At 52.7% G+C, this 15629-nt stretch overlaps 1 protein-coding gene across 3 annotated transcripts in view; it reads right to left on the bottom strand.

Moving 5' to 3' along the window:
* Nucleotides 1–15629, bottom strand: part of PPP2R5D (protein phosphatase 2 regulatory subunit B'delta) — a 22841-nt gene extending 7212 nt beyond the window's left edge. For 2 of the 3 annotated variants that reach the window (XM_021097871.1, XM_013977924.2), the window contains exons 1-2: nucleotides 15344–15507; nucleotides 9901–9978 (exon numbers count right to left, since the gene is read on the bottom strand). In XM_021097871.1, the coding sequence (XP_020953530.1) occupies nucleotides 9901–9978; nucleotides 15344–15370 (105 nt within the window). In that variant the 5' untranslated portion in view covers nucleotides 15371–15507. Of the gene's footprint in view, nucleotides 1–9900; nucleotides 9979–15343 lie in introns of all 3 variants that reach the window. The other variant, NM_001113451.1, reaches the window with a different exon arrangement.

Genomic DNA, 15629 nt, shown 5'->3' with positions numbered 1-15629 from the left:
GCCGGCCTATGCTACAGCCACAGCAACATGGGATTCAAGCCGTGTCTGCGACCTACACCACACCTGCTGCCAGACCCTTAACCCACTAATCGAGGCCAGGGATTGAACCCGAATACTCATGGATACTAGTCTGACTCGGTTCCACTGAGCCACAATTGGAACTCCCGACCATCTGACTTTCTGAACAATGTAACCACTACCACATGGATAAAAATTAAAAACGAAACGAAAAAACCCTACAACTATGGACTGAGAGAAAACTGCTCCCTATGCTAAGTTAAAAAGGATAATACAAACCTGTACATACAAAATGAGCTCACCCACATTAAAACACATGCACAGAACTCAAAATCCAGTTTAAAAAAAAAAAAAGAACAAGTGCATTGTGTTCATGACTTATCCCCTGTGATGGCAGGATGATAGATGACTTTTCCCTACTTTTCTGAATTTTTTACAAGCCAACACTGCTTTTATAATGGGAGAAATACAGGAGCTCCTGCTATGGTGCAGTGGGTTAAGGATCTGCATTGCTGCAGCTGTGGCCTAGGTCACAGCTGTGGCTCAGATTCAATCCCTGGCCTGGGAACTTCCATATGCCAGGGGTAGGACCAAAAAAAGAAAGATTAAAAAATATATATATACAGCTGATTTCCAAAAGCTTTCTTTCCTTCTTCCCAGACACGGGTGTCAGAGCCCCCACGAAGCCCATTTTCCAAAGCACACACACAGGTGTCTGCAAGGCTGTCCACCCATAGGGACTGTCCAGGTAACCCCCCTGCTGGGAGAGCGGAGAGGCTGAGCCCAGGACAGTCCTTGTCCCCAACCAGATATGTGAGGTCAGGTCTAGCCGGGGAGCCACACCCCAGGGAAGTTGTCCTCCCGCCCTCACGCCTGCCATCCTCCCCCCCTCCCCCCCTCCCCGCCAATAAACTCTTACTTGGTGCAGAAGAATGGGAGAAAATGAAACCTCTGGGATAAGGGGGAGGGAGGGGGACAGAAATGTTACGCTTTGTATGCTCCAGGTTTTTTTTTTTTTTGGTCTTTTTTTTTTTGTCTTTTAGGGCCGCACCCACGGCATATGGAGGTTCCCAGGCTAGGGGTCTAATCAGAGCTGTAGCCGCCAGCCTACACCACAGCCACAGCAACACAGGATCCGAGCCGCGTCTGCGACCTACACCACAGCTCACAGCAACGCCAGATCCTTAACCCACTGAGCAAGGCCAGGGATCGAACCCGCAACCTCATGGTTCCTAGTCAGATTCGTTAACCACTGCACTATGATGGGAACTCCCTGGATTTTTCTTTTTTAAAGAAATAATTATGGTAAGCTTGTGACCTATCTGGGGATCAGCGGCAGGGGAGGAACACAGGGTCCAGCACCCAGGGCAGGCCTTAGGTCAAATGCAGCTCATTACTGCTTTGGCCATCTGGCCCTCTCCTCCGCCTGAAATGAGCCCCAGACACCAATCTGATGAGGGGATCACAAAGAAGCGGGGTGAGAGCAGCTGTCACCTCCTCCCTTGCCTGACCACACCGGCCAGTGTGATTTTGGCTACACAGTGCAAGGCAGCCTAGAATCTGGGGTCTCTCGCTGGGATCACACCTGGTGGAGGGTGGGCGAGAGGGGCAGAAAGCCAGAGGGCCAGAGCCTGGTGTGCACCAGACCCTCCCCTGCTTCAGGCCTCCAGTTCCCTGTCAGGAACAACCCAATCCTCATCTGTGGAGCTTAACAGTCAAGAGCAGAGACTTGAACCTGACTGCCTGGGTTTGATTCCTGGTTCTGCCACTGCGTAGCTGGGTAACCTCCAGGAGGTCATATAAGCCTCTCTGTGCCTCAGTTTCCTCATCTGTAAAGTGGAGATGACAACAGCACCTACCTCATAGGGTTGTAATAAGGATTTTTTTTTGTCCTGATTTTTAGGGCCACACCCATGGCATATGGAGGTTGCCAGGCTAGGGGTCCAATCGGAGCTGCAGCTTCCAGCCTATGCCACAGCCACAGCAACGCCAGATCCGAGCCTCGTCTGTGACCTACATCACAGTTCATGGCAATACTGGATCCTTAACCCACTGAGCGAGGCCAGCGATTGAACCTGCATCCTTATGGATACTAGCCGGGTTCGTTAACCGCTGAGCCATGATGGGAACCCCTGCAACAAGGATTTAAATGAACAGGATATGGCACACAGAATGTCTTATAAGCAGCCTCTTCAGCTATTGCTATTATTATCATTAATTATTTCCCATCCCTGGATTTTAAGAACAAAGCCTGGAAACTCCTGAAACTAGCACACCTCAAATGTTCCTTAGGGTTCATTATTCTTCTTGTTTTCAAATAGGGGAACTCAAGAAGGCACTGCATCTGGAGGTCCCACTGGGGCTCAGAGGGTTATGAATCTGACTAGTATTCATGAGGATATGCATTCAGTCCCTGGCCTCACCCAGTGGGTTAAGGATCTGGCATTACTGTGAGCTGTGGTGTAGGTTGCAGATGCAGCTTGGATCCCACGTTGCTGTGACTGTGGCATAGGTCAGCAGCTACAGCTCCGATTCGACCCAAGCCTGGGAACCTCTCTATGCCGCAGGTGTGGCCCTAAAAAAGGGCAAAAAAAAAAAAAAAAAAGAAGGTATTGCATCTTTTAAGATCTACTTTCTTGCAAAAAGCCTTCTCAGATCACTCCAAGCCTTGCATGTCCACACTCTAGCCCCAACCTCCTGACACTGCTTGTCAGTTCCATCAGCCCATCCCCAGTGACAGCTCTTGCTCGCTCTGTTCACATGTCATCCCCCCACCAGAAAGCAAGTCCTGGTTTGTACCCCTCTGGGGTGCTTAGCACTGGCACCTAACAGACATTCAGTGAATGTCTGCCTGTCTGATTGTTGGGGGTGCCATGCCCAGGCCCGTCCCCACAGACCCCTCCTATCCTGACCGGGGAGGCCCCGGCCAGAGCTCCGCACGGCGGTGGGAGCAGAGGGGGAAGGAGAAACAGCAGTGATACAAGGCTGAAGGGCTCAGTGGCAGCTGAGGAACAAGACGCAGGAATATATGTCTCTCCACGCTCCCAGGTAAGATCCAGACACCCTGCGTCTCCAGGAACCTCGGACTGAGGGGACACCCGGAGAAAGGAGGCATTCTTCCCAGAAAGGGAAAAGCAAGACCTCAACTTTCTCTGCTAATGAGCAGGGTGCTGGACTAGATCAGTAGTTTGCCAAACTTCTGCAAGTAAGGTTTCAAGACAACAGAAGTTACGTGGCTGCAATCCAATGTTTAAAAAACCAGCCAAGGAGTTGATGCCTAAGGTCCTTTCCCACTCAGGGTGGCATTCCTGAAGGCTGGGGTGGCCTCAGAGCAACTGAGCCTGCCCTGCCCCCCACTCCACTGGGCTACCCTCGTTTCATAAGGACCACTGGCTCCCAGGCCCTAGATACAAGGAGCATCTGAGAGACAGCTGGTCATGCCAGCAAGCCCTGGTCTGTGTGCCCTGCCCTAGGACATATACTTGTAGGGGTGGGGATGGGTGTATGCCAGCAACTCACAGCAGGTTCAGCCCTTTCTCCTAAACCTCTAGCTTCCAACTTCTCCTTTATTGACCTGGCCTGGAGATGGGAGGGGGGTGTGTCCCCAGAACCTTCTGGAGCCATCAGAGCAAGGGTGGACACTGCCCAAAGGCAAGCTGGCGGCCTGCCCATGACCCCTTGCTGTGTCCTGCCTGGCCCCACTTATGAGTCTCCACAGCTTCTGCCGGAAAAATCTTCTCCTCCATCTTCTAAACTCAAAGCAGGATCCAAATGCCAAGAAGCCTTCCTAGATTCAGGAAGTGGGGCTCACTCTCACACTCGGGAAACTGCACTATACCTGCTCTTTCTTTTTTTTTTTTTTTTGGTCTTTTTAGGGCCATAATCACAGCATATGAAAGTTCCCAGGCTAGAGGTTGAATTGGAGCTACAGCTGCCGGCCTACACCACCACCACAGCAACGCTGAATCTGAGCTGCATCTGCGACCTACCCACAGCTCACAGCAACACCAGATCCCCAACACCCTGAGCGACGCCAGGGACTGAACATGCATCCTCATGGATACTAGTTGGGCTCCTTACTGTTGAACCATGACGGGAACTCCCACCTCCCTACTCTTGACCAACCCTATCCCAACCTGACCCGAACTCCAGTACTAATTAAACCCACATATTTAAACGTAAATAACAGGATGCAGAAATAGAATTTAAGCACTATCGAAAGTATGGGAGGAGAAAGACAGAAGATAAAATTGTCAATGAAAATGCAAAGATGGGAGTTCCCATCATGGCTCAGTGGTTAAACGAATCTGACTAGGAACCATGAGGTTGCAGGTTCGATCGCTGGCCTCGCTCAGTGGGTTAAGGATCTGGCGTTGCCATGAGCTATGATGTAGGTCACAGATGCAGCTCAGATCTGGCATTGCTGTGGCTGTGGTGCAGACCGGCAGCTACAGCTCCGATTAGACCCCTAGCCTGGGAACCTCCACATACCGAGGGTGCAGCCCAGAAAAGACAAAAAAAAAAAAAAAGAAAAGAAAATGCAAAGATGAACATTAAAGCTCCTACGTAATTAACTAGCCTAATAAAGATAATTTTAGTTTAAAACCTTGAAAATCAGAGAGGCATCTCTCCTGTACTGACATCTAGGGCTCTAATCGAGCTGTGCTTAATTCTGTCCTTCCTTCATTTATTCTGGAAATATCAAGCTACACACTGGAGATTATAAAGTGAATACGGCATGGCCCTTGCCCTCCAAGAGCTCATAGTCAGGTGGGTGAGACAGACACAAAAGCAGCCATCAGTACAGGGCGAGGCAAGACCAGAGAGAGCCGCAAAGGACTCGGGAACACAGAGGGCCGAGCAACAAACTCTACCTGAAGAGATGACTTTTGAGTTGGCTCTTACAGGATAAACATGGGTTTAAGCTAGAGTGACCTTGTGGTGCAGCGGGTTAAGGATATGGCACTGTCACTACTGTGGGGTGGGTTCGATCCCTGGCCCCAGAACTCTGGTGGGAGCAGCCAAAAGGGAAAAACAAAACAAAACAAAAAAACCCCCATGGGTTTAGGCAAAGAAGGAAAGGCGCGAGATAAAGCCATCCAGGCCAATGGGGTAGCATCAAGAAGGGCCCTGAGCCATAAAAGGTTTGTGTTGTAAGAAGCAAAGTCCAGGGGGGCTAGGAGGACAGGGCTAGGCCAGCACAGGAGGGCTGGGGGTACGAATTTGGCTTTTGTTTTTTTTTGTTTTTTGTCTCTTTAGGGCCACATCTGCAGCATATGGAAGTTTCCAGGCTAGGGGTGGAATTGGAGCTGTAACTGCCGGCCTACACCACAGCCACACCAGATTCAAGCCGCATCTGCCACCTACACCTCAGCTTAGGACATCAGATCCTTAACACACTGAGTGGGGCCAGGGATCGAATCCACATCCTCAGGGATACTAGTCAGGTTCACTACCACGGAGCCACAACAGGAACGCGAAGGGTGCAAATTTGAATTTGAGTTTGTGAGCAATAAAAGATGACAATAGGGGTTTTTAAGTAAAGGACTGAGAGGAGCAAAAATGTTTTTGGGGTAACAAGTCTGGCTTCAGGGGTGTCAGGCTGAAGTGGGGGGGACCAGGATCATTTTCTTCTTCCCTCTGTCCCTGCTCCCAGAAGTAAGGACAGGGCACAAAGACCCATGGGGGGCAGCAGCAGGTTCCAGTGAGGCGGACCTAATCTCTCAAGCCTCCTTCACATTCCAAGACTTTTCTAGAATCTTAGAACCAGAGTCTCAGGCCATTAAGAACACAGGAGGACTAGCTTTCCACGCAGACCTGGGTTGACTTCCAGCTTCGCTATTTCACTGCTGAGGAAAAGCTATTTAACATCAGGAAGCTTCAATTTCGTCTGTAAAATGGGGCTGATGACAGATGACTGCAGGGGAGTGTCATGTCGTAAAGATTAAAAGAGAAGATTATACGATTAAATGCATGCAAAGTATTTAGCACAGTGCGGGGTACAATGTTCGCACCACCCCCCATTCGTGTCAACACAACATCTGTGAACATGACCTTGTTTGGAAACAGGGTCTTTGCAGATATAATCAAGTTAAAATGCAGGTTAAGGTGTTCCCGCTGTGGTGCAGCAGAAACGAATCCCACTGGGAACCATGAGGTTGTGGGATCCAGCGTTGCCATGAGCTGTGGTGTAGGTTGCAGACGCGGCTCAGATCTGGCATGGCTATGGCTGGGGCATAGGCTGGTAGCCGAATTCTGATTCGACCCCTAGTCTGTGAATCTCCATATGCCACGGGTGCGGCCCTAAAAAGCAAATACATAAAAGTAAAATAAAAAAATAAAATGCAGATTAAGGTGGGCCTAAGTCCAACATGACTGGTGTTCTTATAAGAAGAGGGACATTTCCGGAGTTCCCGTGGTGGCTCAGTGGTTCACGAATCCGACTAGGAACCATGAGGTTTCGGGTTCGATCCCTGGCCTCGCTCAGTGGGTTAAGGATCCGGCGTTGCCGTGAGCTGTGGTGTAGGTCGCAGATGCGGCTCGGACCTGGAGTTGCTGTGGTTGTGGCTCCGATTGGACCCCTAGCCTGGGAACCTCCATATGCTATGGGTGTGGCCCAGAAAAGAAAAGAAAAAAAAAAAAAAAGAGGGACATTTGGACACTGAGACATAGAGGCACAGCGGAGGAGCTGAGTGAGGACAGAGGCGGAGGCTGGAGTGATGCATCTAACAGCCGAGGGACACGGCAGACGGCAGAAAGCTACCAGAAGCCAGGAGGGAGGCATGGAAGAGAACCTCTCTAGAACCTCAGGGGAACCTGGCCTGCTGACACCTTGATCAGACTTTGGGCCTCCAGAACTGTGAGAGAAGAAACCTCTGCTATTTTCAGCCACCCTGTTCACGGTAACTTGTTGTGGCTGCCCTAGGAAAGCAATGCGCAAGTACTGCTCCATAAAATAATAAAATTAGAGTGGGCCACAATAATTATTCGGATCAATTGGAAAGACCGGCAAATACTTGCCACAGGGTAAATTTGGCTGTATGAGCCCAAAATTCTGGACTAGATAAAGAGTAAGGGAAGGACCATGCCAAACAGCTTTTGATGACCTGGGCCTCACAGGCTGCCCCGCAAGTGTTTCACTGTGCCTCTGCCTGGGGCCATGCGAGTGCATTTCTGCAAAATGGTGGAGTAGAATTCCTGCAGCTGAATCAGACAGGTGAGCCCTGAGCAGCGTTTCCCAAAGCAGAGCCCAAGAAGTACGCCAACACTCTCCCTTCCAGGAGGCGGTGGAAAAATCACAGTAGCTGGTCTCAGCTCCTTTCCTTCCTTCTTTTTTTTTTTTTTTTTTTTTTTGACGCACCCACAACATGCAGAAGTTCCTGTTCCTGAGTCAGGGATCGAACTCAAGCCACAGCAATGACCTGAGCCACAGCAGTGACAATGCTGGATCCTCAACTGCTAGGCTACCAGGGAACTCCCTTGGCTTATTTAACCTGCTTGAGCCTTTGTTTTCCTACCTACGAAAGGAAAAGGTTAGACTCTGCTTCCTTCCAGCCCTAACTTGGTTGGTTTGCTGGTTTGTTCACTCACTAATACCTTCAAATGCTGGTGCCTCTAGTGTGCCAGGCCCTTCAGCATGAGTGAGAGCCTCTCAGAGCTCACATGCAAACACAGAAGACAACTGACGCACACCGCATTCCCACGGAATTGGTTCATTGCAGCTGTGATTAAGCGCTGTGGTGAAGCAGGCCTGGGCCCGGGGATGAGGGCAGGTGGTCAAGGGGGGCTGCTTCCAGGAAATGACGGCCAGTCTGGCTGGTGACTAGGGAACCAGCATGAGTGAGCGAGGCAGAAGGCGGGAACAGCTCCCAAACTATTCCTTTCTGTCGGCTGAAATTCAGTTTCTTTTCTTTTCTTTTTTTTTTTTTTTTTTTTTTTTTGCTTTTTAGGGTTGCACCTCGTGGCATGTGGAGATTCCCAGGCTAGGGGTCGAATTGGAGCTACAGCTACAAGCCTACGCCTTAGCCACAGCAATGTGGGATCCGAGCTGCGCAGCTCACAGCAACGCCAGCTCCTTAACCTCATGGTTCCTAGTTGGATGTTTCCACTGTACCACAACGGGAAATCCAGAATCCTGTTTCTAAGTCTCTCTTGCTGCTATGAATATCAATTGCCGGCTCTCGACCATGTGCCCTGTGGGTCCCACACACATCACAGGGGAGACTGAGCCCAGAGGGGGTGCCTCCCTGCAAGCATCTCCTAGTGATACTCTGTGATCCAGGAGCCAGCACACAGGTGTGGGGAAGACACAAGCTCCTTCAACTAGTATCCATGAGGATGTGGATTCAATCCCTAGCCTCACTCAGTGGGTTAAAGATCTGGCATTGCTGTGAGCTGTGGTGTAGGTTGCAAATGCAGCTCATATCCCAGGTTGCTGTGGCTGTGGTGTAGGCTGGGAGCTACAACTCCGCTGTAACCCCTAGCCCAGGAACCTCCATGTGCCGCCGGTGCGGCCCTAAAGAGACACACAAAAAAAAAAAAAAATCCCAGAAGAAATCAAAATCCAGGAGTTCCCGTCGTGGCGCAGTGGTTAACGAATCCAACTAGGAACCATGAAGTGGTGGGTTCGGTCCCTGGTCTTGCTCAGCGGGTTAAGGATCCGGCGTTGCCGCGAGCTGTGGTGTAGGTTGCAGACGCGGCTCGGATCCGGCGTTGCTGTGGCTCTGGCGTAGGCCGGTGGCTACAGCTCCAATTTGACCCCTAGCCTGGGAACCTCCATATGCCGTGGGAGCGGCCCAAGAAATAGCAAAAAGACCAAAAAAAAAAAAAAAAAAAAAAGAAATCAAAATCCAGAGTTAATCCCAATCAAACACTTGCTCATCAACCTTGTTTCTACTCCCACCAAACCCTAAGACCTGCCCAGAATGAGCACTGTTCATTCTGTTCACTTCCAGTTCACCTCCACCCCCCTGAACAGTTTAGAACAGAAGGAGGAACCACAGAAACTGAGGATTGCCAGCTTCTGGGAGTCCTGGTGCTTGCTTAGCACATTCCCAGGACTATTCGGCACCCAAGCAGCCCACCAGGCGCACGCCCAAGCTTCCATGGTCACAGTCTGGACATATGGAAGTTCCCAGGCTAGAGGTCGAATCAGAGCTACAGCTGCTGACCTACACCACAGCCACAGAAACACCATATCCCAGCCATGTCTGCGACCTACACCATAGCTCACAGCAACACGGGATCCTTGACCCACTAAGCCAAGTCAGGGTTCGAACCCTTATCCTCATGGATCCTAGTCAGGCTCGTTACCACTGAGCCATGATGGGAACTCATGGACTTCCTTGAGTCCCTCCACCCTGCTGGGTGCTCTCTGCTTGCCATTTATTGCTTTACAGCCCTAGATCACCAAGCTGCACTGACCTCTGCCCATGACTGTCCTTCAGCAGCTCCCATCTGATCAGGACCCAAGGACGGTAGGCCCAGCCCTGCCCGACAGAGACACCAGCCACTCCCTCCCCAGAGCCATGCTGAAGCCACTCGACACCCCACTGAGCACCCATGTACTTTTCTCTCCTCCCCAAGAGCCGGTACCCCTAGCTTTTTGCCCTAAGAGAAAAGGAAATCTCACCACTTTAGTAGACAGAGAATTGGCTTTCACAGGAACCGCTGGGGAGCTGGAAAAACTGGAGGGCTCATTTGACCCATAGCAGCCAAAGGGCAGGCCAGCCCAAGGGGCTGTCCAGGCCCCTCCCTGGCTGTGAAAGTCTCCTCCCCTTCAGCCCCGATAACCTCCAGTCCCCTGGATCCCTCACCCCACTGGCCATCAGATAGTTGGAGCTGCGCCTGCAACATAACTAGGGCTGTGCCCACATGCATTACCTCCTCGGCGCTCTCGCCTGCACCATCCTTGCTGGAGCTGCTGGGCTTGGCCGTGCTTTTGGCAAGCTTGGGGGGCTCCTGAAGGGAGAGGATGGAGGTCGAGTTAGCAGATGCTGGGGAAGGGAGAGGCCTCGGCCTCATCACTTAGGTCTTTGTTGTAGTTATCCTCTGTCCAACTCGATCGGTCAGGACCACTGAGCACCTACCTTGAACCTGGGCGGGAGGACTCAGGTACACAAAGGGAGGTTCAGTCCCTCCGAGGCACCTCGGAGTTTAGACTCTGGGTGGGAGGACATCTCTAACACACAATAATTCAGCATTTCATGCTCCTTCACCGCACAAGGCTGGTGTACAAGTTAGGGCTTCTGTCAAGTAAGAACTGGGGTGATGAAGTTCCCGTCGTGGCGAAGTGGTTAATGAATCTGACTAGGAACCATGAGGTTGCGGGTTCGATCCCTGGCCTCGCTCAGTGGGTTAAGGATCCGGTGTTGCCATGGCTGTGGCGTAGGCTGGCAGCAACAGCTCTGATTAAACCCCTAGCCTGGGAACCTCCATGTGCTGCGGAAGTGGCCCTAGAAAAGGCAAAAAGACAAAAAAAAAAAAACAAAAAAAACTGGGGTGAGGAGTCTTGAGGGAAAAGCATCATTGGACAAGCTGCTCAGGGGTGGCCTAAGGCTCTCATGCTGGAGGGGAGGGATTCACCATTCCACCCCCAAGGCCATCTGGAAAGACGGGGAACCATTTTTTTTATTTGCTTTTTAGGGCAGCACCTGCACACATGGAAGTTCCCCAGCTAGAGGTAGAATTGGAGCTACAGCTGCTGGCCTACACCACAGCCACAGCAACATGGGATCAGAGCCCACATCTGCGACCTACACCACAGTTCACGGAAACACCGGATCCTTAACCCACTGAGCAAGGCCAGGGATCAAACCCACATCCTCGTGGATACTAGTCAGGTTCGTTACCACTGAGCCACAATGGGAACCCTGGGGAAGCATTTTTAGAATATCACAAATAGCACCCAGACTAGAGACTGCTATTTGTATAGTCACTGGGGTTCAGGGATGACAACAGGTGTATGAATTGTCCCAAGAACACTTTGGCAGACAGCACATGGGGTAAGGCCCTGAACTGCTACAAAGAGTGGGCACTGTCCAAAGTCTTCCTCAGGAACCTGGCTGCTGGCTCAGAGCCCCGGCCTGCCCAGCATCTCTTCCTATGCTTCGGGCCAAAAAAGCAACAGCCGAGGGACAGGATGGGGAAAATGTGAAAAAGACTTGGGGATTTAGGTCTGACTGCAAGTTCTACACGAATCATCCGTGTGCTATGGCTGCCAATGGCAGCTCACATGACCTGCTCGTCCAGGTAACAGACCTGGCAGAGTGCTCAGCATAGGGGATATGGAAGTGCCTGTCCTCGGCACTGCTGGGGCCACCCTGGAAGATCTGGTTCAATCTCGAACATCAGACTTCGGGACAGACAAAGACAAATGCTGGGTTTTCTTCGGGGGGCGGGGGGGATACAACCCATACTGGGAGTATATTCAAGAGTGGGACCAGAGAGCAACAGCTGCAGGAACTGGGATAGTTAACAATGGAACGGAGGAGTCAGGCGGGTGAAGAAGCAAGAGGCATCTTTACAAATAAATGAAGTGCTGCCACGTGGACTAAAGATGCAACTTGTTCTATGTGGATCCGGAGGCCCAAGAGCCAGGGGCTGAAGTGGCAGGAAGACAGGCTGAGGCTCCGAACAAGGAAGACTTTCCTCCTGGACCAGCTGCACAGAAACCGGCTGCCTAAAGAGGCTGCAAGCTCCCCAACCCCAAGAGCATTCAAGCAGAGATGCATTCACGCCTCCTCCAAGGCACGGTGCAGAAGGGGTGCAAGCCTTAAATGAAGATCGGATTGGAGGACCCTGGAAATCACTTCCAGCTCTGAGATTCGGCACCTGAGCCCCTTCAAGTGAGAGGTGTTAAATCCAGCGATTGTGATGATGGGGGCAAGAGGATTTCAGGGAGGAGAGAGCGCTGTGTGGGCGGGAGTAGGGGGAAGGCTTCGTGGGAGCAGGGAGGCAGAAAGCCATTCCCAGGTGGAGCAGCTCTAGGCAGCCACAGCAGCAGGAAGGAGCCCCGTGCTCTCCCAGCGCCCACAGACCAGGCTGGGCACACTCACTCCTTGCAGCGTGGTGCAGAGGGTGCGGTGGAGAGGAAAAGGATGGGGTGGGGGGGTGCAGGCAAGACACAACGCTGAGGGGACCATCTGCACACACCCCAGCAACAGGCCTCTCGGACAAAGCTGACCCATCCGCATACACGTCTCATCTCTCCTTGGTCATAAGCTCCTCCTTATGACCGTACCTTCCACCCACCCTATGGCACTGAGACGCCTCGCTCGGGGAATGTGCCGAACAGAGATCCCGGCTGCCTGGGTGTGGGTGGGTGTGTGGAAACTGGGCTCGCCACCCTTGCCCCCTGGTCCCTGCAGGACAGGTGAAGTGCACCCACTTCGGCCCAGCTCAGCTACCAAGTGCTGCATGGCACTGTGCTTTAGAGCCAATCCTGTGTTCCAGGCCCAACTCTTAAGAGTTAACTAGCCTCGCTGAGCCTCAGTTTCCTCATCTATCCAGTGCCCAACACTCGCCATACCTGTGAGTATCTGACATGTGAAAACCTTAATGTTGGCCAATGTTATGACTATTATTATGAACAAGAAGAAAGGGGGGGCAGGAGCACCCCACCCAGGGGCCTAAAAGAAAGAAGTCCTAGATCAGAACACGAAGGAAGAGGAAGGATGCAGATCCCCCCTACACACACCAAGGACTGACTCAGTATCCATTCCTTGAGCACTTATTGCATACAAACCAAACCAAAATGGAACTTAGTTATTATCTCAAGGGGGAAGAAAAGACTTGTCCACAGTTAACTCCAGTCCATGGGAACACAAAAGGGCCATGAGTGACCTACCACGTGTTTTGCAAACCCAGGGGAGGAGGAGAGTTCACCCCACAACTGAGGGTTCAGGACAGACTTCAGGGAGGAGGCCATGAGGTCTGGCCAAGAATGGGACCACGAAGATGAAGGAGAAAGGGGAGAAGCAATGGATGAGCAATAGAGATCCCCTCTCCCCCTCCTCTCTGCACCCCCCCGCCCCATTCAGGCAAACCCCAATCATATGGTCAGGACTTGTCAACCACTGTAGGAGGCCAAATGCTAACAGGAAATCAAAAGCAGAAAGTTAAACCTCAAAGGGGATCAGAGACGCCTCGCCCTATGGACCCCGATCTTCCCAATACTTTTTCCCAACAAACACTCACACCTGTGGTCCTAGCAAGTCTGAGTATTTTTCTTTTTCTTAGTCTCCTAGTAGATAAAGGCTTTCTGTGGATGGGATAGTATCTGTTCCATCGGACTAAAAACCACAGATGGGTGAGGACCCCACCAGCTTCCCGTGGTCCCCATTCCTCTTCACACTCCTTGTAGCAGTCCTTCATCCCCTGGCGTGGCTGACTTGTGTGCAGGCATCACCTACATACACCTCAGCATGCCCCGCAGCATGCCCACTCCCCAAGGGCACAGGGCTTGGGTGGGGCACACAAAGCTGCCCAGCTCAGCACCTCAGGAGGTTCAGTGCCTGCTAGACCACCACCAACCCAACACTCAGAACCTCAGGCCCTGAGAGGGCATGGGGACAATCCAGCATCAGAACTGCTGCACAGATCTCCAATAGCTCCAGGAGGAAGAGTTTAATTGAGAAGGTCAGAAGAGGCAGCCCAGCAACCCAGCCAGTCAGAAGCCAAGTGAAAAGCAAGACACCTCTGGGGCATAAAGTGGGTGAGCAGGAGTACCCGTCACGGCTCAGTGGTTAATGAACCCAACTAGCATCCATGAGGACACGGGTTCGATCCCTGGCCTTGCTCAGTGGGTTAAGAATCCAGCATTGCCGTGAGCTGTGGTGTAGGTTGCAGACGTGGCTCAGACCTGGTGTTGCTGTGGCTCTGGCATAGGCCGGCAGCTACAGCTCCGATTGGACCCCTAACCTGGGAACCTCCATATGCCATGGGTTCGGCCCTAAAAAGACAAAAAAAAAAAGTGGGTGAGCACAACACCAGGCCAGAGCCAGGGCCCACCATGAGGGGCCAGCCCCAGGAGAGGAGCAGCTGGGGAGGATGGAACTGGTATCCTAGCATCCTCTGTGTGAGTCTGTACCTCAAAGAAACCACAGCTCTGAGTCAGACCTCAGTGACAGCAGGAAACAGAGGGGAGAGAAAGACAGGGATGAAGAAGAGGGGAAGATGGTTTGGAGGCAGAAGAGGAAGGCGAAAGAAGACAACATCAAGCAATGGCCTGTGTCAGGACACCAAGATAAAAGCAAGGGTGTCCAAGGGTGGCTGGCCTGTGCCATAGGAAGGAAAGCTAATCTGACAGTGAGGGCAGATTCCCAATTTGAGGATAGTGTGGCCCAGGAAAGAGAGAAACCCAGCACTGGTGCAAAAAAGGTAAAATGCAAAGGTTATCCTTGATTAAGAATAAGGGGAGGAGCTTGCCCAGCCGGGGGAAAGGTGACTGGTTTAGGATGAACCTAGAAGTGGGTTGGTGCCTGTTAGGGGGGCTTTGGTACTCAGGAGGCCTTTAAGGCAGGAGACCTGATATTACAGCTGGGCCTCCAGCAGCCTGTGTGACCTTGGCCAAGTCCCTGCCCCTGTCATCCCCCCCGCCCCGCCCCCGTCCGGGTCTCAGTCTCCTCATCTATATCACCAGGGATTGCTCTGGATGCGCTCAGAGACACGGAGGTTCTGAGGTTCCATCGGCAGAAGAAGGGCTCAGTCCTGGCTTACAAGTTTGAGTGTGAAGGAAGAACTAGAGGGAGGGGCCTAGGCCAGATTCGGTGGAGGAGAGAGAAAGCAGAGCCGTTCTAGGTCAAGGAGCTTGGCGGGGAGGGAGAGGGGGCTGTAGGGGACGGTGGGTGGAGAAGGTAGGCCGAGGCCCAGGCCCGGGCGGGTGAGAAAAAGAGGGAAGAGAAGGGGCTGCGCGGGGGTGGGGAGGGGGGTTAGTTCTGGAGGGAGGTGCTGTCTCAGATAAAGAGCTGTCCCAAACGGCAAATGCGTGGGGGGATGGGGAGGAGATGAGGGAGAAAAAGCAGGGGACTGACCTGGGAGTGGGGCAGGATCAGAAGGGAGGAGATTATCCTGGGCCGGGGGTCCGTGCGGAGAGGAAGGGAGGTGCATGTGGGGGGACTCTATCCGGGACAAGGGGAGGGAGCGTTCCCAGCTGCGGCACGAGCTGGGGGTGCGACCAGCAGCGGGGGCGGAGGGCTGGCCCCGGGAGTCTTGCGGGGGCCGGACGGGAGGGTCAGTCTGAGGCTGTCCCGGGCCTGGCTCGGGCCCCTCCCAGAGCTCCGCGCAGGCCCCGAGGCGGAGGCGCGGGGGAAAGGGCCAGGCTCACCTTCTCCTTTTTCAGTTTATAGGGCATCTCGGCCCGTCCGGACCCTGCCCGGCTCCTGCGGCCCCGCTCCGGCTCGGGCTTTGCTCGGCCGCACTCGGCCCGCTCGGCGTCTCTTCGCCACCGCCTGCGCGCTGCGCCCGGGTCGAGTGGTGTCTGCTCCTCCAATTGGCCCGAACTCTTACAAACCTGCCTGACAACCAGGAGCCGCCTTCTCCGATTGGTCGCTGGAGCCAAGCGGCTTCCTTTTTTTTCTCATTGGAAAGGAAGAGTACAAACCGCCAGGGTT

This window comes from Sus scrofa, chromosome 7, assembly GCF_000003025.6.
Source record: "Sus scrofa isolate TJ Tabasco breed Duroc chromosome 7, Sscrofa11.1, whole genome shotgun sequence".
Classification (NCBI taxonomy): Eukaryota; Metazoa; Chordata; class Mammalia; order Artiodactyla; family Suidae; genus Sus; species Sus scrofa.
Note: the sequence above shows the minus strand (reverse complement) of the source record. Positions and strands in the feature narration are given on the sequence as shown.